A 21223-nucleotide genomic window follows, 5' to 3' on the forward strand; every position below is an offset into this window, starting at 1 on the left:
AGATGCCAGTATAGATCCATTCAAAACTCTGGTAACATTAGGAACATAGTGAATATGCTCTACCTAGGGAAACACCTGTAATGAAAGCCACCATTGGAAGCATGGCATTTCTGTTCAACCGTATGGCATCACCATGTCAGTGCCGGGATTTATTATGACTCAGACTGCAAAATCACCCAGAACCTCTGGCCCCTTCCCCCCAGTTCCCCAGGTCTGAAAGGACAAGAGGGTGGCTCTGGATGGGGGCAGGGGAGCAGCAGCAGGAACAATAGGGCATTTCTCCCGTCATTCTGAAAGCCTCTCCATACCCTTAGCCTCCCGTTACCAGGTCCCCAGACAGACTCCACCAACTAGTCTCAAATGTGCACCAAAGTTAAACTTCTAGAAGAGACCTGGAAATTTTACATAGTCAGAAATGGAGGTGTTGTCTGTAAGAAAGGCTGAGGGAATTAAGGAGCTTTTATCGGAGATCTCTCTCCTCACCTGTTCTCACTCAATCCCGTTAAAATTGTTCATCACAGCACAATGTTCAGACACAAAATGTTTCCCCTCAGAGTCAGAGGGCTTTAAGTGAAAAGTATTACATTGTCAAGAGATCATCCATTTCTGACTGAGATAGCATTTGGAATATCAAACACCAGGCACAAAATCAGAGCCTATTAATACTTACCACAGACAAAAGTAAACATACACAAAAGCTTTTAATCCTATCCAACAGAAGCAGAAAGAGTATCATGCCCCATAATAGCTAGGAGAAGCAAAGAACTCTCAATAAATATATTGCTCTTTTTTTAATGGGAGGGGCCAGTAGCTACAAGTTTCATTGAGCATAAGATACCAAGAATCACACAAGAAGCTGCATTGCAAATGTTGGACCCAATAAGAGCAATTGAAGTGGATTCTGAAATGTGGTTAAACTACTTTATCTAATACTACTAACAAATAAGATCTTTCATTAGTTGGCAGGAAGATAGTTGCTACTAGCCAATTTGATTTTCCTGAATGGAGAAGACGTCCATGCCCTTTTTTCCCCGATAAAAGCCCTGAAGTCCCAAAGTTTTGTTTCTGGAATCATAAGTTACTATGCAGTGTCATACTCTTCCTGACAGGCCTACAGTCTCCTTTTACCTGTTCCCCAATATTGGGAGGGGAGGGGAAAGTGTTTGCTTGGAGCATTTTTTTACTGAAACTTTTTTTTTTTAAGTGAATCGTTTAGAAACCTGATAGTAAGTCAGAAATTGATCAAGAGTGAACATCTAAGGAGAACGAAAAATGAAATTATCCTTCCAAGCCACATGGAGTGGCCGACACTCTGAGACTTAAAATAACCAAGATTTCTCGTTAGTCAGGGAAGGTATGTAGAAGATTTAGTCAACTGAGCTTCACAAGATGCCCTACAGCTCGTGAGCACGAAAGGAAGTCGATTCTGTTTATCCCTGACTTAAGAATCAGCCTCATCCCCGCTTCCCACAGAAGGCTACATCTCGGCTGGTTTGCTAGTCTCCGAACTCAGTAGGGCCCGCGCCAAGAATCAGTCACCTGCGAGGTGCCACTCAACCCTTGGGAGCAACAAGGCCGGCACACCTTCCAAGTGTCCTCTCTCCCCTCTCCTCCACTCCCAGAGCCCGACCCAGAACTGCGTTATCTCCGGGGACCGAAAAGCAAACAGACCTTTTAAAGAAAAAGAGGGAGAGCGGGGTCTCTATTATCTAACAATATACAATAGATAAGGCTTCTAGAAAACGAAAGTAGCGAGGGGAGAGGGCCAGGGATCGGGGAGGCGAGGGGTGCCAGGCGTCGGGGAGCTTTCCCCACCACTTACTCGAAGGCGAAGAAGAGTCCGCTAGTGACCAGGATGAGGATGAGAGTCAGGTAGAAGACGCCCGTCTGCCGGGCCATCATGATCCTCCCGTTGCAGAAGAACTTGTTTCTTCCCGGGAAAACCTCCCATTTCCTCCGGGCCGCGATTTTCTTCTTCTTGTGGGGCGACTCCATGGGGGAGGAGCTGTGGGTGCTGATCTGACTGTACTCGCAGTCTTTCATGGGCCCGCCGCCGCCGGGAGGCATCCACGAGGGCAGCCGGCTGGGGGCGCACACCCCCAGCAGCCCCCCGGCCGCGCGGCCCCCGCCGAGCCACGACCGCCGCCGGCCGCCCGGCCGCCCCCAGAGCCTCGGCGCCGCGGCCCCTACGCGGGCTCCCGGCTCGGCGACAACTTTGCCGAGGACACCCAGGTTAACCCTTTGGGAAGCCCAGCTGTCATAGCCGGATCCCCTGCCTAGAGGGACGGTGCTCGCCCGCAGCCCGCGGCGGCGGTCCTCAGTCGCTTCCAGTCCGCGTGCTGGGGCTCCGGGGCCCCGCGGGGCGCGGGGGGCTGCCCAGCCGCCCCCCTGCTTGCCGCGCGCCCTCCTCCTCGCACAGCCGCTCGCTCGGCCCCGCCGCCCCCGGCCCTCCGGCCGCGCCTCGGCTCTGGCCCGCCGACCCCCGAGCGCTGCGCCCCGAGGCGACACGAGGCGGCGGCCCCGGCGCCGGCTTCCTCGGGAGCCACTTCTGCGCCTCGGTCAGGTTTATTCTAATCCTTCCTCCCGGCGGCGGATCCTCCCCAGGAGAGAGCGATGGAAACTGGGAGGCAGCTTGCGGCCCCGGCAACCCCTCCCAGGGGTGGGGAAACCAAGCACGTTATTCTGTCAGGAGCGGGCTCGGCGACAGCCCGGGCGCTGCTCGCGCGGCGACCCCGCGCCGGCGCGCCTGGCAGCCGAGCCGAGTCCGCGGCCCCCGCGCTGAGCTGCCGGGGCCGCCTGGGTGGAGGGTCGCGGCGGCGGCTCGCGGGCTGCGCGGCCAGGGGCTCCCTGGTTCCCACCGGCCCCATAGGAGCCAGGCCCGGCGCAAGGAGGGCCGCCGGGAGCGGCGGAGCGCGTCTCTGGGCCGCGGGGCGAACGCCACAGACACTTGTTTGCGAGGATGAGCCCCGGCGCGCGCCTCGCTCCGAGCTGGTCCGCCTCCTACCGGCCCGGTGGGCGGCGGCCCGCGCCTCGCCCGCCGGGCTCCTCCTCCGGCTCCTCCTTCTCTCGGGCGAAGCCCGCACGGGCTCGGAAGGGTCCCCCGCCCCCGTGCCCACCAGCAGGGCAGGCGAGGCCCTGGGGCGGGCGCTGGACTCCCTCCGGCATCGCCCGAGGGCCTCTCCGGCCGGGCACCTGATGCCCCGCCGCGCACATTCCCACAGACTTCTGTCCGCTTCCCTGCTTCTCCCGGTTTATTCCCGGCGGCCGCTGCCGCCTCGGGACACACATTTACGCAGCAACACGCAAACCCATTCTGGCGACTCCGGGGGACCTGAGGAACCGGCGCGGAAAGGTGACCCTCCCCTGCCCGCCCCGACTCTTCCTCTCCCTCCCCCAGCGGGGCGCGTGCTCGAGTGGCGGGGGCTCCGCTGCTGCCCGGGAGTGGGTTGGGGGTGCCCTGGCGACAGGATGGGGAGGCGCTGCACGAGGCGGGCCGGACTCCGGGATGGGGGCTGCGGGCGGGAGTCTCCGTGCCCGGCCAGCTTCCAGGCCGGGTTTCCAGGCTTCCCGCGGGGAGGAGGGGACAGCGAAGCGCCCTGGGTCCCTCCCGGAGGACAAGCCCCGTGGCAGCCAGGCTCTGCGTGCGTTGCTGCTTCCCCTGCCCTTTCTCACTTCTCCGACACGGGCGCTCACAATTTGCTCGCTTTATTTCTCTCCTTTCCCCCACCCCCGCCGCGAGCTCCCACGGCGGCAGAGGGGCCACCGCTGTGATCTCCCGCCCCGCCCGACTGTCCCCGTGGATCTGCTCGTGCGCTCGGCCCTGGCTTTGCAGCGGGGTCTGGACCCTCCCGCCGTGGGCACAGCCGGTGGGCCTCGAGAGCGAAGACGGGGCAGGGACGATCGGTTTTCCGCGCCCCAATTTCCTTTCACGGCCCATTGGGACGTGTAGTTCTTCCTCTCGCCGTCCGGCTCCGAGAGGAAACGCGACTAGGGGACCAAAAAACTACAAATCCCTGCATCCTCCGCGACGAGGGCGGGAGAGGCGCGGTGCTGAGCGTTCTGGTACTCTTTGGTCGGAGATGAAAACCAACAAAGGGAAGGGCTGCGGTTCGGCTGCGCCTTTTCGGTGCTGGGCGCTTCACACGTTACACACGTTCTTTATCTAATCTTCACGACAACCCTGCGAGGCACTATTGTATCCAGCCGACTACTTGCCAGAGATCACAAACCGCCCGGGTGGTAGAGATGGGATTGAACACAGAGCCCTGAGAATTTCACTTATTAAGCGCTGCCTAGGTGAGCGGTGTCAAAGGGAAATGAGATTGGTTTAGAACTAGGGCCAGTTGGGAAGAGCTTCCTGTAGTAAGGAAAAAGTGGTGGGAATGGCAATTCGAGTAGGACATGAAATTATAAGGAGTTATGAATAAAAACGGTATTTACCAGGATCCATTCTAAAGCAGGTTAGGGGAATGGGTAGGAGCTTAGTCAGAAATGGGTCCGAATGGTTTTAGATATTGTATGACCAATGAGCACATTGTAGGGACAATTAAGTACCCTGCGGCTGTACTGATTTTTAAAAAAACAACTGGCAAACCTCAGACAATTCAAGTGAAAACTCTCCCATGCTTTCCTATCCTTTAGCTCATGGGATCAACAGGATGTTATTTGATTTATTGCAAGCGCCTTTTCTCCAGGTGTCCAGTTAATATACTAAATACATTGACCTGATTGCTTGAAAAAAAGACTCCTATTCTTGTTCTCAATTAAGCCCTTAATTTTTCTGGCATCATGGTTATGCTTTTTAATAGTCCTTCTCTGTTAGAGAAACATACAAAAATATCTGCATGTGCTTTAAAACAGTCCAGCCTATCCACCCCCCAAAAACATGAGGATATAGATATTGGCAAACTTGAAAATTGTTAATGTTGGGTAATAGATATATCTTTATTAGTTATCTGTGGCAGCAAATTATCACAAACCTAGAAGCTTAAAACAACACAGATTTATTATCTCAGTTTCTGTGGGTCAGGTGTCCAGGTACTTGGGTCATCTGCTTAGGGTCTCACACCTGCCATCAAGGTGTTGGCTAGGCTGCGTTCTCATCTGGAGGCTCAATTGGAAAAGAATCAGCTTCCATGTTCACTTGGGTCACTGGCAGAATTCATTTCCTTGCAGCTGTAGGACTGAAGACCTTGGCTTTTGCTGGCTGTCCACTGGAGACTGCCCTCGATTCCTAGGTGGCACCTGGCATTCATGGGCCAGCACGGCTACTTACTTCATCAAGTCAGCAAGGAGAGTCTCCAGAGCAAACCTGCTAGCAAGATGGAATCTCATATAACACAAGGTAATCACACAGGGGTGACATCAAATGTGCCATACTCTATCCGTTAGAAAGCAAGTCACAGGGGAAGGGATATTACAAGGGTGTGAATACTAGGATGAGCACACTCAGGGGAGGGATATTACAAGGGTTTGAATACTAGGATGAGCGGCTACCCTAGGGTTTGTCCACCGCCGTGCACAAGAGGGTCCATGTTTATGTTTGAAATTTTCCATAATAAAAAGGAATGAATTACATCTTTAAAAATTAGCTCTAAATTTCCCACTGCCAGCAAGTTTCTAGATAAGCTGATATGATTGTTTGCATTTGTCTTCCTAAGAATTCCTTGTTTCTTCCTACTCCATGTTTACTCAGACCTATGGCAATTAATTAGCTTAGGACATATACTTAAATTCACTAGAACCTGGCATGACAGCCATGGATTTTAACTCACCACCTAAAAACTACTCTGTAAGGTGTGGTAGAGTTTATTCAGTCATTTTTCAATTATTTAGGGGTCTAGTTTGTACAAAGTATTTTTTTTTTGCATCAGGGATATAAAAGGATCCAAGATAGAAGTTTATATTTGGGTGCTAGAGGGAGAGGTGGAGAGAAAAAACAATAAATGCAAATAAAATGCAAACCAAAAAAGGGAAATAAATGACTAAATGATAAGACAATTTCAGAGAGATGTGACATGAACAAAAAAACAGAGCAGGGTTGTTGGATAGAGAGACTGGGGTGGAGTGAGAGACCTCCATGGAGGAGACGCTTGAGCAGAGAGCCAAATGGTAAGAAACAGCAAGTACAAAGACCTCAAGGCAGATCAAGCTTAGAAAATTCTAGGGGTGCAAAGTAAACACAGTCTGGCTGGAATGGAGTGAGGGACAGGATGAAAGTTAGAGGAAAGGCTGGGTGAGGCACCTGGAATCTATTCTCCGTGCACTGGGAAGTCACTTAATCTGTGACCACCGTTATAGTAAGTGTGGAAGGGTCAGGAAGGAGAGTAACATACAGTACTTGCCCTCAGGAGTATATAGCTTCCAAACTTTAACGCTAGAAGGACCTCAGTGCATCTAGAATTATAGACCAAAACATTTGTTTTTTATATGAGAAAATTTGAGGCCCAGAAAAGGAGTTACCTGCAAAAAGTTCCTTGAGAATGCCTCACAATAACAAATAATTCATAAATGAATCTTGAATTGAAAGAGTGCATCCTCTGATTTAAAGCTTTAGAAAACTGATAACTAATGATTATTTAGTGCCCGTCATGTGCAAGGCATTGTGATAAAGAAGTTGAATATGGCAGAGAAGCTACAGTCTAGTTGGGAAAACAAGATGGAGACACATAAGAAAGTAAGTAATGGAAGAAAATTATGTAATAAAAATCACTATCATTTCTGGAATATCTTCTTGTATTAGGCAATATCCTGATTCTTTATATATTTAGCTTATTAAATCAAAAGGACAACCTGACAAGGTAAGGAATGTTACCTTTCTTTCACAGAGGAGACAACTGAAGATCAGAGAGGTTAGGTGATTTGCCCAGGGTTTCACAGCTGATAAGTAACGGAGTCAGGATTGATGGCCAGGTATGCATGTCTGATTCCACTACACAGTGGAAGAGTATACTGTGTCTGACTCACTGCCAGCTGAGTAGGGAAGAGTATCTTGATTTCAGCAGAAAGGGAGATCTATGAGGCCTAGACTGTAGCAAAGTGAGATCCAGGACTCTGACAATATGATAGGCAGGGCAAGAGGGGTTAGTATCTCAAGGAGATGGGAAGGGTGGAAAAACACATGATGTTTCCAGTTAGAGTGGAATTGACAAGGATTCAAGAGCAAATACTTTACTTGGGAGAGGATTCCATAAACCACTGCTGAGACAGGAAGTGAGCTAGGGAGGGGTGAGCCTATAAAGCTTGCATGGAGAAGCTGCCACTGTGGGCGGCTGGAGCTCAGACCCTCCAGGCAACTGTGGGAGGTGGTACAGACCCTGCCTCACAGTTTCCCCACCTGAAGGGCGAGTTTGCTGAACTTTGTCCACCAACCCATCTGTTATTAGCTGGGAGGTCCTTATGGGAGCATTAACTCTTCATCTTCTTTACATTGGGCCACGCTCCTAAAGCTACCACAGCCGTGAACCCTAAGAGCACCAGGCTGTCCCTCCCTTCAGTGTTGGCGGTATCTTTGATTCCAGCGCATCTTCCCTTGTTCTCATCTGCCTCAGTGGGTTTACCGACAACAGGGGTTACATTATTAACAAAATTAGAGCTTTGTTCCTCTCACCTGAGCATTCCACAAACCCACCTCCGTCATTCTCAGAATACCTCCAGGCAGCCAGGAGAAAGTACGGTCTTATCCACGGTGTAGGGGGAAGACATTCAGATCCCAAGACAGATGATTTATATACCTTTCGAGGCCAAGATGAGTGTGCACCTGTGTGGTCAAAATACGTAAGTCAGGGCTTCCCTGGTGGCGCGGTTGTTGAGCGTCCGCCTGCCGATGCAGGGGACACGGGTTCGTGCCCCGGTCCGGGAGGATCCCACATGCCGCGGAGCGGCCGGGCCCGTGAGCCGTGGCCGCTGAGCCTGCGCGTCCGGAGCCTGTGCTCCGCAACGGGAGAGGCCACAGCAGTGAGAGGCCTGTGTACCGCAAAAAAAAAAAAAAAAAAAAAAAGGTAAGTCAAAGGGACCCAGTCCTAGAAGGAGAACTTTGAAAATGTCAGAAGGGGATGTCTTTTGAGAGTTCAGGGGTGGTAATTCAGGAATTAGCTCAGGAAATAATTGCCGAAGCTCCCATAGCAGACAAAATTCCTCAGAGAATCAGGCACCCTAATTCCTTCCAACCCAGAGAGTTTGCTCCAAGTTTTACACGTGCTCAGCACATCTGGGAACATCTTGTGTCAAAACACGTAAGATGTTTAAAGTAATAAACTCAGCACTGCAAGAAAAAAATTGGATGAGGCAGAAAAAATTTAATCCAAAATGTACTTATAATTTCCCTAGTGACTTTTTCTTGGCTCTTTTAACACCAAAAAGTTACTTTTTAGGATTTTAATAAAAATAATTCATGTGCATCGAAACCATTGTATTACAAAAAATTTTCTTACACAAAAATATGAAAAATGTAAAAGTTGTTCAAATTCCCCTTACCTTAAGATAATAGTCATTAACATTTTGTTGACCATCTGTTATGTAATTCATTTTATCCACACACGTATCATGTTTTTTATATATAAATTTATTTTATTTATTTATTTTTGGCTGCGTTGGGTCTTCGTTGCTGTACACAGGCTTTCTCTGGTTGCGGTGAGGTGGGGCTACTCTTCGTTGCAGCATGTGGGCTTCTCATTGCGATGGCTTCTCTTGTTGCAGAGCACAGGCTCTAGGCGCGCAGGCTCAGTAGTTATGGCTCGCGGGCTCTAGAGCGCAGGCTCAGTAGTTGTGGTACACAAGCTTAGTTGCTCCGCAGTTTGTGGGATCTTCCTGGACCAGGGCTCGAACCTGTGTCCCCTGCCTTGGCAGGCAGATTTTTTTTAATATAGATTTATTTAATTTATTAATTAATTAATTTTTTGGCTGCGTTGGGTCTTCATTGCTGTGTGCGGGCAAGCGGGGGCTACTCTTCATCGCGGTGCACGGGCTTCTCATTGCGGTGGCTTCTCTTGTTGCGAAGCACGGGCTCTAGGCCCGCAGGCTTCAGTAGTTGTGGCACGCGGGCTCAGTAGTTGTGGCTCACGGGCTCTAGAGCGCAGTCTCAGTAGTTGTGGCACACGGGCTTAGCTGCTCTGCGGCGTGTGGGATCTTCCCGGACCAGGGCTCAAACCCGTGTCCCCTGCATTGGCAGGTGGATTCTTAACCACTGCGCCACCAGGGAAGTCCCCACACACGTATCATTTAATAAAAATGGAATCGTGTCATGCGTCCTGTTCATCCTGTATGCTTTTTTAAAGTGTGGTATTTTTCCCCTTCATCCCTAACCCCTACTGTTTCCCAAGTAACCAATGTTAACAATTTAGTATATATCCTTCTCCAGGCTCATATAATTATAGGCAAACTGTATATACACATATATGCAGTCCATAATCCAATTTCATCAATTGTCTGAATAATGTCCTTTATAGTTAATCTTTCCTAGTTCAAGATCCAGCCCAGGTTTCATACCTAGCGCTTACTCCTTCAATATGGAACATTTCTACCTCCTTTCTTTTAGTTTCTTGGTCTTGACATTTTAGAAGAGTTTAGGCCACTTATTTTGTACAATGTCACTCCATTTGGGTTCGACTGGCATTTCTTCACAGTGTAATCCACAATGGGGCTCTCATCAGGTTTCAGCCACAGGCATGAAGGCAACGTTGCTGAAACTACAAGATACCTGCGTGGGTCACACCTGCTGCTGCCTCTGGGCCTGCAGTTCCTCGCAGGATTTCGAAGAAGCATGTCCATACTGCTTCCAGCTGCAGCTGCTGGATAAAGCTGGAATGTGTCTCCAGCCCAAGGCTAAACTGACACCCCAAAGTACAGACACTTATTAATTGAGAAGCAAAATAAATATGCACTCAGGTTTAAAGAAGCAAAAATTATGAAGAAGTAGAAAGGCTCCAAAACTATTTTGTTGATTACTTGTAAAATATGCATCAGAACACTAACTGGTAAAATAACAGGAAAAGGAGAAGCATCCTATGGATGATGAGAAACAATTCTACCACTCCTCAGATTTAACCCTTGCAGGAAGACACAGAGACTAAAGTTCTGAGTTCTGCAATTCTGGTTCCAATGGCGAGAGCCCAGCCTGGTTTTCAGAACACCTACATCTGGACAGTCAATACCCATTTGCTCCTCAAAGGACATGAGCAAAACAAAGAAACACTTCTCTTAACTAAAAACGCTGCTTAGTCAGAAAGAATTCCAGAAGAATCCAAAGTGGATTTCAGAAATTTCTTGTCTCCTCTGTAAAGAATGGATTTTTAGAAATGTCTAATGCTATTTCTGAACTAAAGCTAGTCAGTAAAAAAACTTGTTTGACTTTTATTTATTTTCTGAATACATAGAAACCAAATCCAAGAACAAACTTTCCTTGGCATCCTTGGCATTTGTGGGAAATAAAAACCTCACTGGAATGAATAACTGAAACCTACCCACCTCAAGTGTTGGTTGTGAGATCAAAAAAATATGTGGAAGTGCTTGTCAGTAGTAAACTCATAAGCAGGTATTACTGGCATTCTTATTATTTTCCCTTTTCTCATCAGTTTTCACCATTTATATCATTCTCTTTCAATCTCAAAGGAGATTGAGACCTTTATAAGCGTGTCTACTCAGAAGGACTTCTTCGGGGGGGGGTCAATAGCCTAACTGCTAATTCAGAAAACCGGTGTGTCCTTTTTCTCCTACAGACATCTGCATAACTGTACATTAGTGAAACCTGAAGATTATCCCTATTTGGGGTATAAAAATATCCAGAATATTCTTAATTATAGATCATCTAATAAGATAAAGATACAAATATTTTTAAAAGAAATTTTCATTTTTATAACTTTCTGTTGTTCCTGTAGTAATAGTTCACCTTAAGAGACAGTTTAATTTGTTCTAGTACAGACTTATTTCTGGGTTTAAAATTATTTCAAAATGTCAACTTTTACTTTAGCTATCTTACATCTTTTCTGGAACAACATAGGTATAATTTGGTTTTTTGTTTTTTTGTTTTTTGTTAATAAGCTAAGATTGTTTTCCACCTTTCTGTTTAGCTCATTTAGATATGTTGAAGAAAAATCAGGTTATGCATTTTTGGTGGGAAGTGATGTGTCTTTCTCAGCATCAGGTCCAAAGGTCCATGGTGCTGGTTTGTCCCAATATTCATGATGTTCATTTTGATTACTAGGGTAAGGAGGTTCCACTAGGTTTTTCCAATAAAAAGTTGTTATTTTCCTTTGTAGTTAATAAATACAAAGACTGCAAATATCTTGTTCATCAAACTCTCACCTACTAATTTTAGTATCTATTGATTTTTTGATTCTATTTCCTTCCCTTTCCTTCCTTCCCTTTCCTCCCTTCCTTCCTTCTTTTTTTCCTTTATCTTTCTCTCTCCCCCCTACCCACTTTTGTTGGCATAAGAAAGACCTTTCTTTTCTTCCCCATTTATTTATTGATTCACTGGTTTATTTATATCAGTATGGCCTCATAGATACTTTTATTATTCAATGGGATATAATCTATTGTTTTTTCTTTTTAATTAATTTATTTATTTTTGGCTGTGTTGGGTCTTCGTTTCTGTGCGAGGGCTTTCTCTAGTTGTGGCGAGCGGGGGCCACTATTAATCGCGGTGCATGGGCCTCTCACTATCGCGGCCTCTCTTGTTGCAGAGCACAGGCTCCAGACGCACAGGCTCAGTAGCTGTGGCTCACGGGCCCAGTTGCTCCGTGGCATGTGGGATCTTCCCAGACCAGGGCTCGAACCCATGTCCCCTGCATTGACGGGCAGATTCTCAACCACTGCACCACCAGGGAAGCCCTAATCTATTGTTTAGTTATAAATAACTACAATTGTAATCTGTCAATAGTTATTTTGACATTCAAACTGTTCCAGGTTTGGCTAGCATGAGCCCCTTCATGCTAACTCCTGTGAAATTTGACATGACCCAGTCACTCCTTGAGCACTTGCTTCCCTAACTGCCTCAATCAGATGTTCCAGGCTCCCCCTGTACTTTTCCTGTCCCAGCCCTGCAATCTGTCATTTCTCCAAGGGGTCCTAGTTCCTTTTAGTGGAAAACACATATGTGTTTATATATCTCTGTCTATTTATATATATATTAAAACATAGGCACAGATATTTATTTTTGTCAATGCTAAAAACCATGTTTTCAAACTGATAAAATGCACTTCCAATCAAAAACTACAAGCTGTAATGCATGCTTCTCACTTTCTATATTTGTAGCTCATTCCTTCCATTATTCTCAATGTATTTATTCATTTCTTCAAGTCTAGAGTACAAAAAAGTTTTGGAACTGCTAACCCGTGCCACCATGAAAAGCAAACCAGCAAACTAGAGTTAATTAATTATTTACAGTTCTTTTGTTTTGTTTTAGAGAAAAAAAAGTGTACATCCTTGCATGTTCCCAATGTTGGGGGTAAAGCAACAACTGTCATCATTAAATATGATGTTACCTTTGGGATTTTTATAGATGCCTTTATCAGGTTGAGGAGGTTTCCCTCTACTACTGGTTTGCTGAGAGTTCTTATATATATGGATGCTGAATTTTGTAAGATATTCTTTCTGCACCTATTGAGATAATTCATTTTCTCCTTTATTCTGTTAATATGACGTATTACATTGATTGATAATTGAATGCTAAAATTTACATTTCTAACATAATCCTCATTTGGTCAAAATGCATTGTCCTTTTCATATATTATTGGATTTGGATTACTAATATTTTGTGAAAAAACTTACATCTATGTTAATGAGAGTTATTGGCTACTGATTTTTTTTTTTTTGCGGGGGTGGGGGGAGGTCATGTCTTTGTCAAGTTTGAGTTCAGGATTCTCCTGACCTCATAAAAACAAGATGGGAATTGTTTCTTCATCTATTTTTTTGAGAAGGTTTGGTAGGGTTGGTATTGTTTATTTATTAAATGTTTTATAGAATTCACTGGCTAATTATTTGGTTCTGGAGTTCTATTTGAGGAAAAGATTATGATATCAAACTCAATGTCTTCAGAAGGTATAGAACTACTCTTATTTTTTATTTCATCTTGTGTCAGTTTGGGTAAGTTATACTGTTAAAGAAATTTTTCTATTTCATTTAAGTTGTTGGATATATTGGCATAAGTTTGTTCATAATATTCTGTCATTATTTATTTAATGTCCATAAGATCATTTATTGTAGATACTGGCAATTTTCTTAATCAATCTTGCTAAGGGTTTATCAATTTTATTATTTTTTTTCAGAAAACCAAATTTTTGCCTTGTTAATTTAAGCTATTGTTTATTTTCTATTTCGTTTATGTCTGTTCTTACCTTTATAATTACCTTCCATCTATTTACTTTGGGTTTAATTTGTTCATATTCTTCTAGATTCTTAAGGTAGAACCTTAGATTGATTGTAAACCTTTTTTCTTTTCTAATATAAATATTTAAAACTATAAATTTCCCTCCAAGAATCTCCTTAGCTACATCCCACAAAATTTGATACGTTGTATCTTTATTATCATAATTCAAAGTATCTTCTAATTGTCCTTGTGATTTCTTCTTTTATCCATGGTTTATTTAGAACTGAGTTGTAAAATTTCTAAGTATCTTAGAGTTACTGACTTTTAATTTAATAATTTTGAGATCAGAGAATGGGCTGTAAGATTTCAATCCTTTTAAATTTATTGGAACTCGTTTTATTTTCAAGCATATGGTCAGCCTGTTACGATTCCAGGTGCACTTGGAAAGTGTGTTTCTGCCATTCTTATGTGTGGTGTTCTTTAAATGTCAACTAGTTCAAGATGGTTGATAATTTTGCCAGGTCTTTTACACCCTTACTGTTTTCTCTGGCTGTCCTAACAGTTACTGAGAGGTAGGTGTTAAAATCTCCAGCAATGTTTTGTCTACTTTCCCTTTACTTCTGTCAGTTTTTGCTTCATGTTTTTTTTTTTTTTTTTTTGCGGTACGCGGGCCTCTCACTGTTGTGGCCTCTCCCTTTGCGGAGCACAGGCTCCGGACGCGCAGGCTCAGCGGCCATGGCTCACGGGCCCAGCCGCTCCACGGCATGTGGGATCTTCCCGGACCGGGGCACGAGCCCGTGTCCCCTGCATCGGCAGGCGGACTCTCAACCACTGCGCCACCAGGGAAGCCCTTTGCTTCATGTTTTTTAAGCCTTGTAATTAGGAGCATATACATTTATAATTGTTTAACTGTTATATATTCCCAATGACTTGGCCATTTTGTTGTTATAAGTGTTCTTCTTTTCTCTGGTTATATTCCTTGTCTTGAAGTCATTTTTTATAGTATTAATTTGCCAGCTCAGTTTTCTTATGTGTACTGTTTGCACGGTACATATTTTTCCATTATTTGACTTTCAAGTCCTCTGAAACTTTACATAAAGGTAATTTATTAAACAACATGTACTTAAGTCTTGCTTTTTTACCTCATCTGACAGTCTCTGTTTTTAATGAGAGTGTTTAGTACATGTATATTTAATGTAATTATGGATATGGTTGGATTTAGGTCTACCATTTTTATTTGTTTTCTATTTGTCTGCTCTGATATTTTGATTCTTTGTTACTCCTTTTGGTTTTATCAAAAAAAAATTCAATATTCCATTTTAACTCATCGATGGGCTTTTAACCTATTCCTCTTTGCCTTATTTTTTTAGTAGTTTCTGTAGGGATTAAAATATGCATACTTGTCACAGTCTTTATGTAAATGTTGATGATGATGAATAACCATGATTGAAAGAATACCACTGCTGGTGAGGAAGTGAAACAATAGAATTCTTATATACTGCCTCCATCTAGGCCTTTAGTACTATTAGGAAGACAGGTACAAGAGCATTCACTGAAGCATTGTTGTTGTTATTTATTTTTATTTTCTTATAAAGCTTACCTTTTAAAAATTATTTATTTATTTATTTATTTATTTATTTATTTATTTATTTATTTATTTATTTTTGGCTGCATTGGGTCTTCGTTGCTGCATGCAGGCTTTCTCCAGTTGCAGTGAGTGGGGGCTATTCTTCGTTGCGGTGCATGGACTTCTCATTGCGGTGGCTTCTCGTTGCAGAGCCCAGGCTGTAGGCACTCGGGCTTCAATAGTTGTGGCTCGCGGGCTCTGGAGCGCAGGCTCAGTAGTTGTGATGCATGGGCTTTGTTGCTCCGCGACATGTGGGATCTTCCTGGACCAGGGATCAAACCCATGTCCCCTGCGTTGGCAGGTGGATTCCTAACCACTGCGCCACCAGGGAAGTCCTGTTGTTGTTTTTTAAATAGTAAAAAAATTAAAACTTGAAATAGCCTATATGTCCATTAATAGGGGATTAGGTAAATAAATTGTGAGCTATTTATTCAATAGAATATTATATAGAGTGAAATGGAATAATTAAAAGTATAATAATAAACATAAATTTCAAAAATATATTGAATGAAAAGAGAAATTTGCTGAAGGTCACAAAAATATATCTTTTATATGAATTACTACAGGATATACTGTTTATGATTATATACATATATAAGTATATACTAAAATTCCCCCCAAAACCCTAAGGCATGCTAAACACAAAATTCAGGGTATTCTTTTTGCAAGAGAAGGAGGAAGGAAAGAAGAAAACGAGGATCAGGAGTCCAAGCTGCATGGCTGATAGGAGGGAGTTTTTATATCTTTATTATATCATTATCTAAACTTTTTTATATTCCTGCAGTATTTCTTAATATTTTTTGGAAGAACAGGATTACCTTTTTATCTCCATACCCCAGTTTATTTCGAAATGAATAAAAGAATTTCCAAACAATATATTTTTCTCAGTTAAAAATCTATCCTCTGGAAACCACCAAATGTAAGGGACTTTCTCTTTTGACATTTCCTATTCTATAATTAGTGAGAATTAGTTATAATTCTCACTCTGTGGCTTTGTCCTCTGTTGATGAGGGACATCCTCATACTCAGAGCAGCACTTTATTAGCAAGGTTGATTGTTGAGGTTTAGGCAAAATATGGGCATTATCAAGCACAGGTAAGAAATGGAATACCTGGAACAGAAGAAGACATGTTTAATTTACTAGAAAAATGTAAATAAGTTAAAGTGCTAAGTTACACATCAGTATTGTCGAGGCCCCATGATGGATGGCTCTGTCTACATGTAAATCCATCATCACAAGAAAAATTTACCATGATCTCAATCAACTTTTCTCTGGTAAATGTTTATCATCCTCCTGGCAAAAGGGAAAGTAAGTAATAAAAATTCCATTTTTTTAGCTTTGGTATCTTAATAGTGAAACAAATCTAACATTCTAGATTAACACAGATGTTCAGTGAGCTTGAGGCAAAGCTTTGAAAAATCTCTTGTAGGCTGAAAACAAGACTATAGAAGAGATGGGGAAGAAAAAAGGAGACAAGAGGAGTCTAAATGATATGAAAAATTTAAGGTTTGAACCTTAAAAGCTTTGGGCACCCAAGATAAATTTGAGTAATATTGATGAGCTATATCTTATCCATCTATCCTCAGAGGCCCAGGCATGTGCTAGACTATGGGAGTGCAGAGACGGGTAAGAACTAGTCTCTGATATTAAATGTAGCATCCAGAAGGTAACTAAAGACACTCCCATAAGGCAGACAATTGCCACAATGATGGTATACACAATAGAGCAAGGGGTCACAGATAAAGGAATACTGTAACTAATGTGGAATCTGACATTTGGTCTGGACCTTTATTCATCCTTAATCAAAGGCAAGAAAGGAAAATTCCAAAACCAAGGAAGAAAGACAACTCTCATGGCACTGTTTAAATATTTGGGAAAAAATGGTATGAATGAAGAATTATTTTTTAAAATATATGTGCTATGGGCTGAAGTGTGTCCCCTCCCACCCAAATTCATATGTTGAAATCCTAATCCCCAGTACCTCAGAATATGGCTGTATTTGGAGATATGGCCTTTAAACATGCTGGGCCCTAATCCATTTTCATAGGCATACACAGAGGAAGATCATGTGAAGGCACAGAGAGAAGATGGCCATCCTCAAGCCAACGAGAGAGACCTCAGAAGAAACCAACCCTGCTGACACCTTGATCTCAGACTTCTAGCTTCCAGATTTGTGGAAAAATGAATTTCTATTGTTTAAGCCACCCAGTCTGTGATACTTTGTTATGTCAGCCCTAGCAAAGAACTAATACACTTAAATATGGTCCACTGGGCTTCCATGGTGGCGCAGTGGTTGAGAGTCCGCCTGCCGATGCAGGGGATACGGGTTCGTGCCCCGGTCCGGGAAGATCCCACATGCCGCGGAGTGTCTGGGCCCGTGAGCCATGGCCACTGAGCCTGCGCGTCCAGAGCCTGTGCTCCGCAACGGGAGAGGCCACAACAGTAAGAGGCCTGCGTACTGCAAAAAAAAAAAAAAAAATATGGTCCACTTAAAGTGATGGCAAAAATCCTGTGTTGACCTACAGTACTCAAACCATATTATCAATTTAAACACAAGTATAGAATGATCCAATTTTGATAAAATCATGCAACTATATGCATAAATATAGATAGATGATAAATGTCACCTTTAATGTTTTGTGTGATTGTTTTTTTTTTACTTTCTCTGTTAGGCTTTTCTATATTGGTCCATTATTTTAATAAGCATGTGAGTGGATGGATTCAAGTGGGAATAAGTATAGAGAGCAAGGAAAGAATGTAGCTCAGGACAGAACCTTGGGGAACGCTGATATTTAAGGGACAGAAGGTGGGAGTGAGCAAAGGCAACAAAGGAGGAGCGTCCAGAGAGGAAGAGACCTGGAGTGTTATTCCGAAGAAGCCAACGAAGCCAAACTTCTAGGAGGAACAGGGCATTACCCAGTGTGAAACGTCGCAGAGAAGGTCTGCACGGAGTCTAGCAGCAGGAGGATGTTGCACTTGGAAGTGAGGAGGTCATGCTGTCTTCCGAGAACAGCTTGAAGGAGTGGTGAGGCCAGTTTGTAGGGGTTTGTGGAAAGGATGGGCAGTGTGCAAGGAATGCAGCAAAGTCATGAAGAGTGACAGAAATTACCGACCTTCAGGTATAGCCGCAGACTGTCATCATCATACTAGGGATAGCCTGAATACAAACCTGGGGATGTCAAGATGCCTATTACCCTAGAAACCCAGAGAAGAGTACCTTAGCAGCATGGAGCAAGCTGCTGTACTCTGCGTGGCGCCTGAGATGTTTCTGGACCCATTCTAGTGTGTGATGTCAATTAGCCTGTAGTCTTTGATTAATGGCAAAGATGTTTCTATAAACCAAAGGCCTTGACAATGAGATCACTTCGTAGCCCCTCTAGAACAGCACAGGGGATGACAGCAGCCAGCAAGGTTTGTTATTAGAAGGGCTCCCAGTGTCGTAAGAACATGTTTATAAGCTTATCTGACTACTAGGGAACGTGCTTTCTTGCCTAGTTTCCCTACCTCTTAGCCAGGTTCCCTTGGGATGAGGACACAATAAAAACTAAACAGACAAAAAGAGAAGGAGAGAGAGAGGGAGGGGTATGTGTTTAGAAAGCATGTCAGGCACTGCTCTTTCTTCTTTCACCTTAGCCAGGTGGCCCTGGAATGGCATATCATCAATGTTTGGCAATCATATATATATATGATTATATGTATATATATAATGTGTGTATATATATATACATATGTAAACCAATGCATGTATTGGAGTATCATGTGCCAAGCAGCATATTACACACTTTACTTAATTTTTTATTTAATTTTTATATAATCCCCAAATCCCAGTTAGGGGAGTATTTAATATTCCTTTTTTATTGAGGAAACTGAGGCATAGAAGAGTTACGTTATTTGCTTGAGATCACACAAGTTATCACACAAGGTCACACAAGATCACACAAGTTGATTTAAGGTCATTTCTGGATCTACAGAGGGCACTAAGTAACTTTAGACATTATATCTCCCCCTGAGGAGCCTGCACCCTGGTAAAACAAATTAGGCACACAGAGAGTTATCAACACCTAACTGTGGCACATAAACGCTGTATGAGAGGGTCCAGGTGTTCACTCCTAGCTGGGGCAACCAGATGTTGTCTGAAAGGAGGTAGCTTTAAACTTTAGCTCTGAGGGGGTAGGAAGAATTTTAATAAATGGAGATTCTTTTTACCACAAAATCATAATAACAGCTGCTTTTCCACCTTTGTTTCTTTTTTTTCTTTTTTTCTTTTTTTTTTTTTTGCAGTACGCAGGCCTCTCGCTGTTGTGGCCTCTCCCGGTGCGGAGCACAGGCTCAGCGGCCATGGCTCACGGGCCCAGCCGCTCCGCGGCATGTAAGATCTTCCCAGACCGAGGCACGAACTCGTGTCCCCTGCATCGGCAGGCGGACTCTCAACCACTGCGCCACCAGGGAAGCCCCCACCTTTGTTTCTTTGTGTTATTCCTTCCAGCTCTTTTCAAGCTATCTCTAAACAGCAAAGCATCACAAGCACCAACCTCTTTTTATTCCCATCATCTCGTATTTCCCTCAGGGCGCTGAAATTCTTTAGCAATAGCAGACAGAGCTGGGCGAGCCCAGATGCTCAGATGCCAAAGCAGGTTTGATTGCCAAACAGCTGTGGCAAGGATACTAGCCCACTTCCCTTTGGACAGGTATCTCTGAGTGCTGTTTTGACCAGCTTCTAGGAGAGGATTGTCTGAGGCAATCAGAATTCACCCTGGAGTCATTTCTGAGCACAGCTCTGTCCCATGATGGAGGTGTTATTTGAATTCACCTTCAATTGTTGTCTGTTAAATAAAATTCTAAAATTCTTTGTCTCTTTGAAGTTGGAGGATAGAAGGATTGAGTGGTCAATTTCACACCTGTGATTGGGTGACATGAGCATTGATGAGAAAGTCCATTCATCTGTACATTCTCCCAGGACTCTCTAGCTCCCATATCTGACCCTGCTTCCTCTAAATCTGTCTCTAATTCCTCCACCAGAAAGCAGAAAGTAATCGTTAAAATAAATCAGTTTTTAAAATATTAGCTTTTCACATTGCTCATAATCGGATGTCCGTAATTCTGTGATCAGAAGGGAGAGGACATGTTTTTAGAATAGTTCTTTAAGCAGAGGGTAATTTCTGGATACCTGTAGAAAACAAGTCAAAAATATTGAAGAAAAATTGGAGTCATTTGCTCTTATCAAAAACAAGTTATTTCTTTTGAGAAGAAAAGCTCATGACTGTTGGTTGATAACTTAGCCAGCTAAAAGAAACCTCAACAACTTAAGAAAACCTTTCAATAGACAAAAAATTGAAACATTTGATTGCAGTGTCAGTTTCATATTTTTGACCTATAGGAAAGGCTGAAGATATTTCAATACCTTTTTCAAGCACATGCAGGTTACAAGGAACTACCTCTTCTCCATCTCTTCAGAAGAGGAGTTTAATGATAAGAACAGTGAAGATTACATAATTTGAAAAAAAAAAACCCTTATCTCTATGATCATAAAATAAGATACTAAAGTGATTGCAACTTTAATTGTTCCTAAGAGTAGGGTGGACTACCACCCACTCACACCCCTTATTTCCAACCTCCCCCTTACATGAACACTGGAGTACGGTCCACTTTGTGGTTCCAGGTAATGTAATCTAAAGAATACAGCAAGGGCTTCCCTGGTGGCGCGGTGGTTGAGAGTCCACCTGCCGACGCAGGGGACACAGGTTAGTGCCCTGGTCCGGGAAGATCCCACGTGCTGTGGAGCGGCTGGGCCCGTGAGCCATGGCCGCTGAGCCTGCGCGTCCGGAGCCTGTGCTCCGCAACGGGAGAGGCCACAACAGTGAGAGGCCCGTGTAACGCAAAAAAAAAAAAAAAAAAAAATACAGCAAGGAGGCTGTAAAATCAAAATATAGCTGAATCTTCAAACATTTCCTTTGTTATTCCGTGTTATTTTAAAATCTGGATACCAAAGTGTCATTTCTTCTCAGTTTAAAAATAATGCTATTTTTATTGTTTCCTATGGAAACAATTTCCCTAGGCACAGCAACGGCCATATCTTAACAGGGAATTATTTATTTAAGCCAGTTGCCCTTGTTGCATTTTGGATGACACAAACCCATATTTTATCCCAGTGGAGTCTGCAAGGGGAATCCCTGCCCACTCTTGGAGGATCATCTATTGCTCCATAGCCACACTCCCAGATGCTAAGCAGCCACAGAAACCATTCTGTTCCCTAGAGATCAGATTGAGGAACTTCAGGTCCCCAGCGACT

At 43.9% G+C, this 21223-nt stretch overlaps 1 protein-coding gene and 1 long non-coding RNA gene across 5 annotated transcripts in view; one reads left to right on the forward strand and one right to left on the reverse strand.

The window, feature by feature from the left end:
* Window positions 1-2243, reverse strand: part of ZDHHC14 (zDHHC palmitoyltransferase 14) — a 281866-nt gene extending 279623 nt beyond the window's left edge. For both annotated transcript variants that reach the window (XM_082634320.1, XM_082634319.1), the window contains exon 1: window positions 1823-2243. In XM_082634320.1, coding sequence (XP_082490446.1) covers window positions 1823-2067 — 245 coding nt within the window. In that variant the 5' untranslated portion in view covers window positions 2068-2243. The remainder of the gene's footprint in view (window positions 1-1822) is intronic.
* An 832-nt stretch (window positions 2244-3075) lies between these two features.
* On the forward strand, window positions 3076-18155 carry LOC309810883. Of its 3 annotated transcripts, XR_014295072.1 has the most exons (4): window positions 3076-3352; window positions 5176-5344; window positions 6583-6676; window positions 9624-10534. It is a non-coding gene; the product is annotated as an uncharacterized lncRNA (long non-coding RNA). The 3 variants fall into 3 exon arrangements; XR_014295071.1 differs by lacking the exons at window positions 6583-6676; window positions 9624-10534 and adding an exon at window positions 16982-18155; XR_014295073.1 differs by lacking the exon at window positions 6583-6676.
* The last annotated feature ends 3068 nt before the right edge of the window (window positions 18156-21223 follow it).

Source organism: Mesoplodon mirus (genome assembly GCF_964341445.2).
Source record: "Mesoplodon mirus genome assembly, chromosome: 10".
NCBI lineage: Eukaryota > Metazoa > Chordata > Mammalia > Artiodactyla > Ziphiidae > Mesoplodon > Mesoplodon mirus.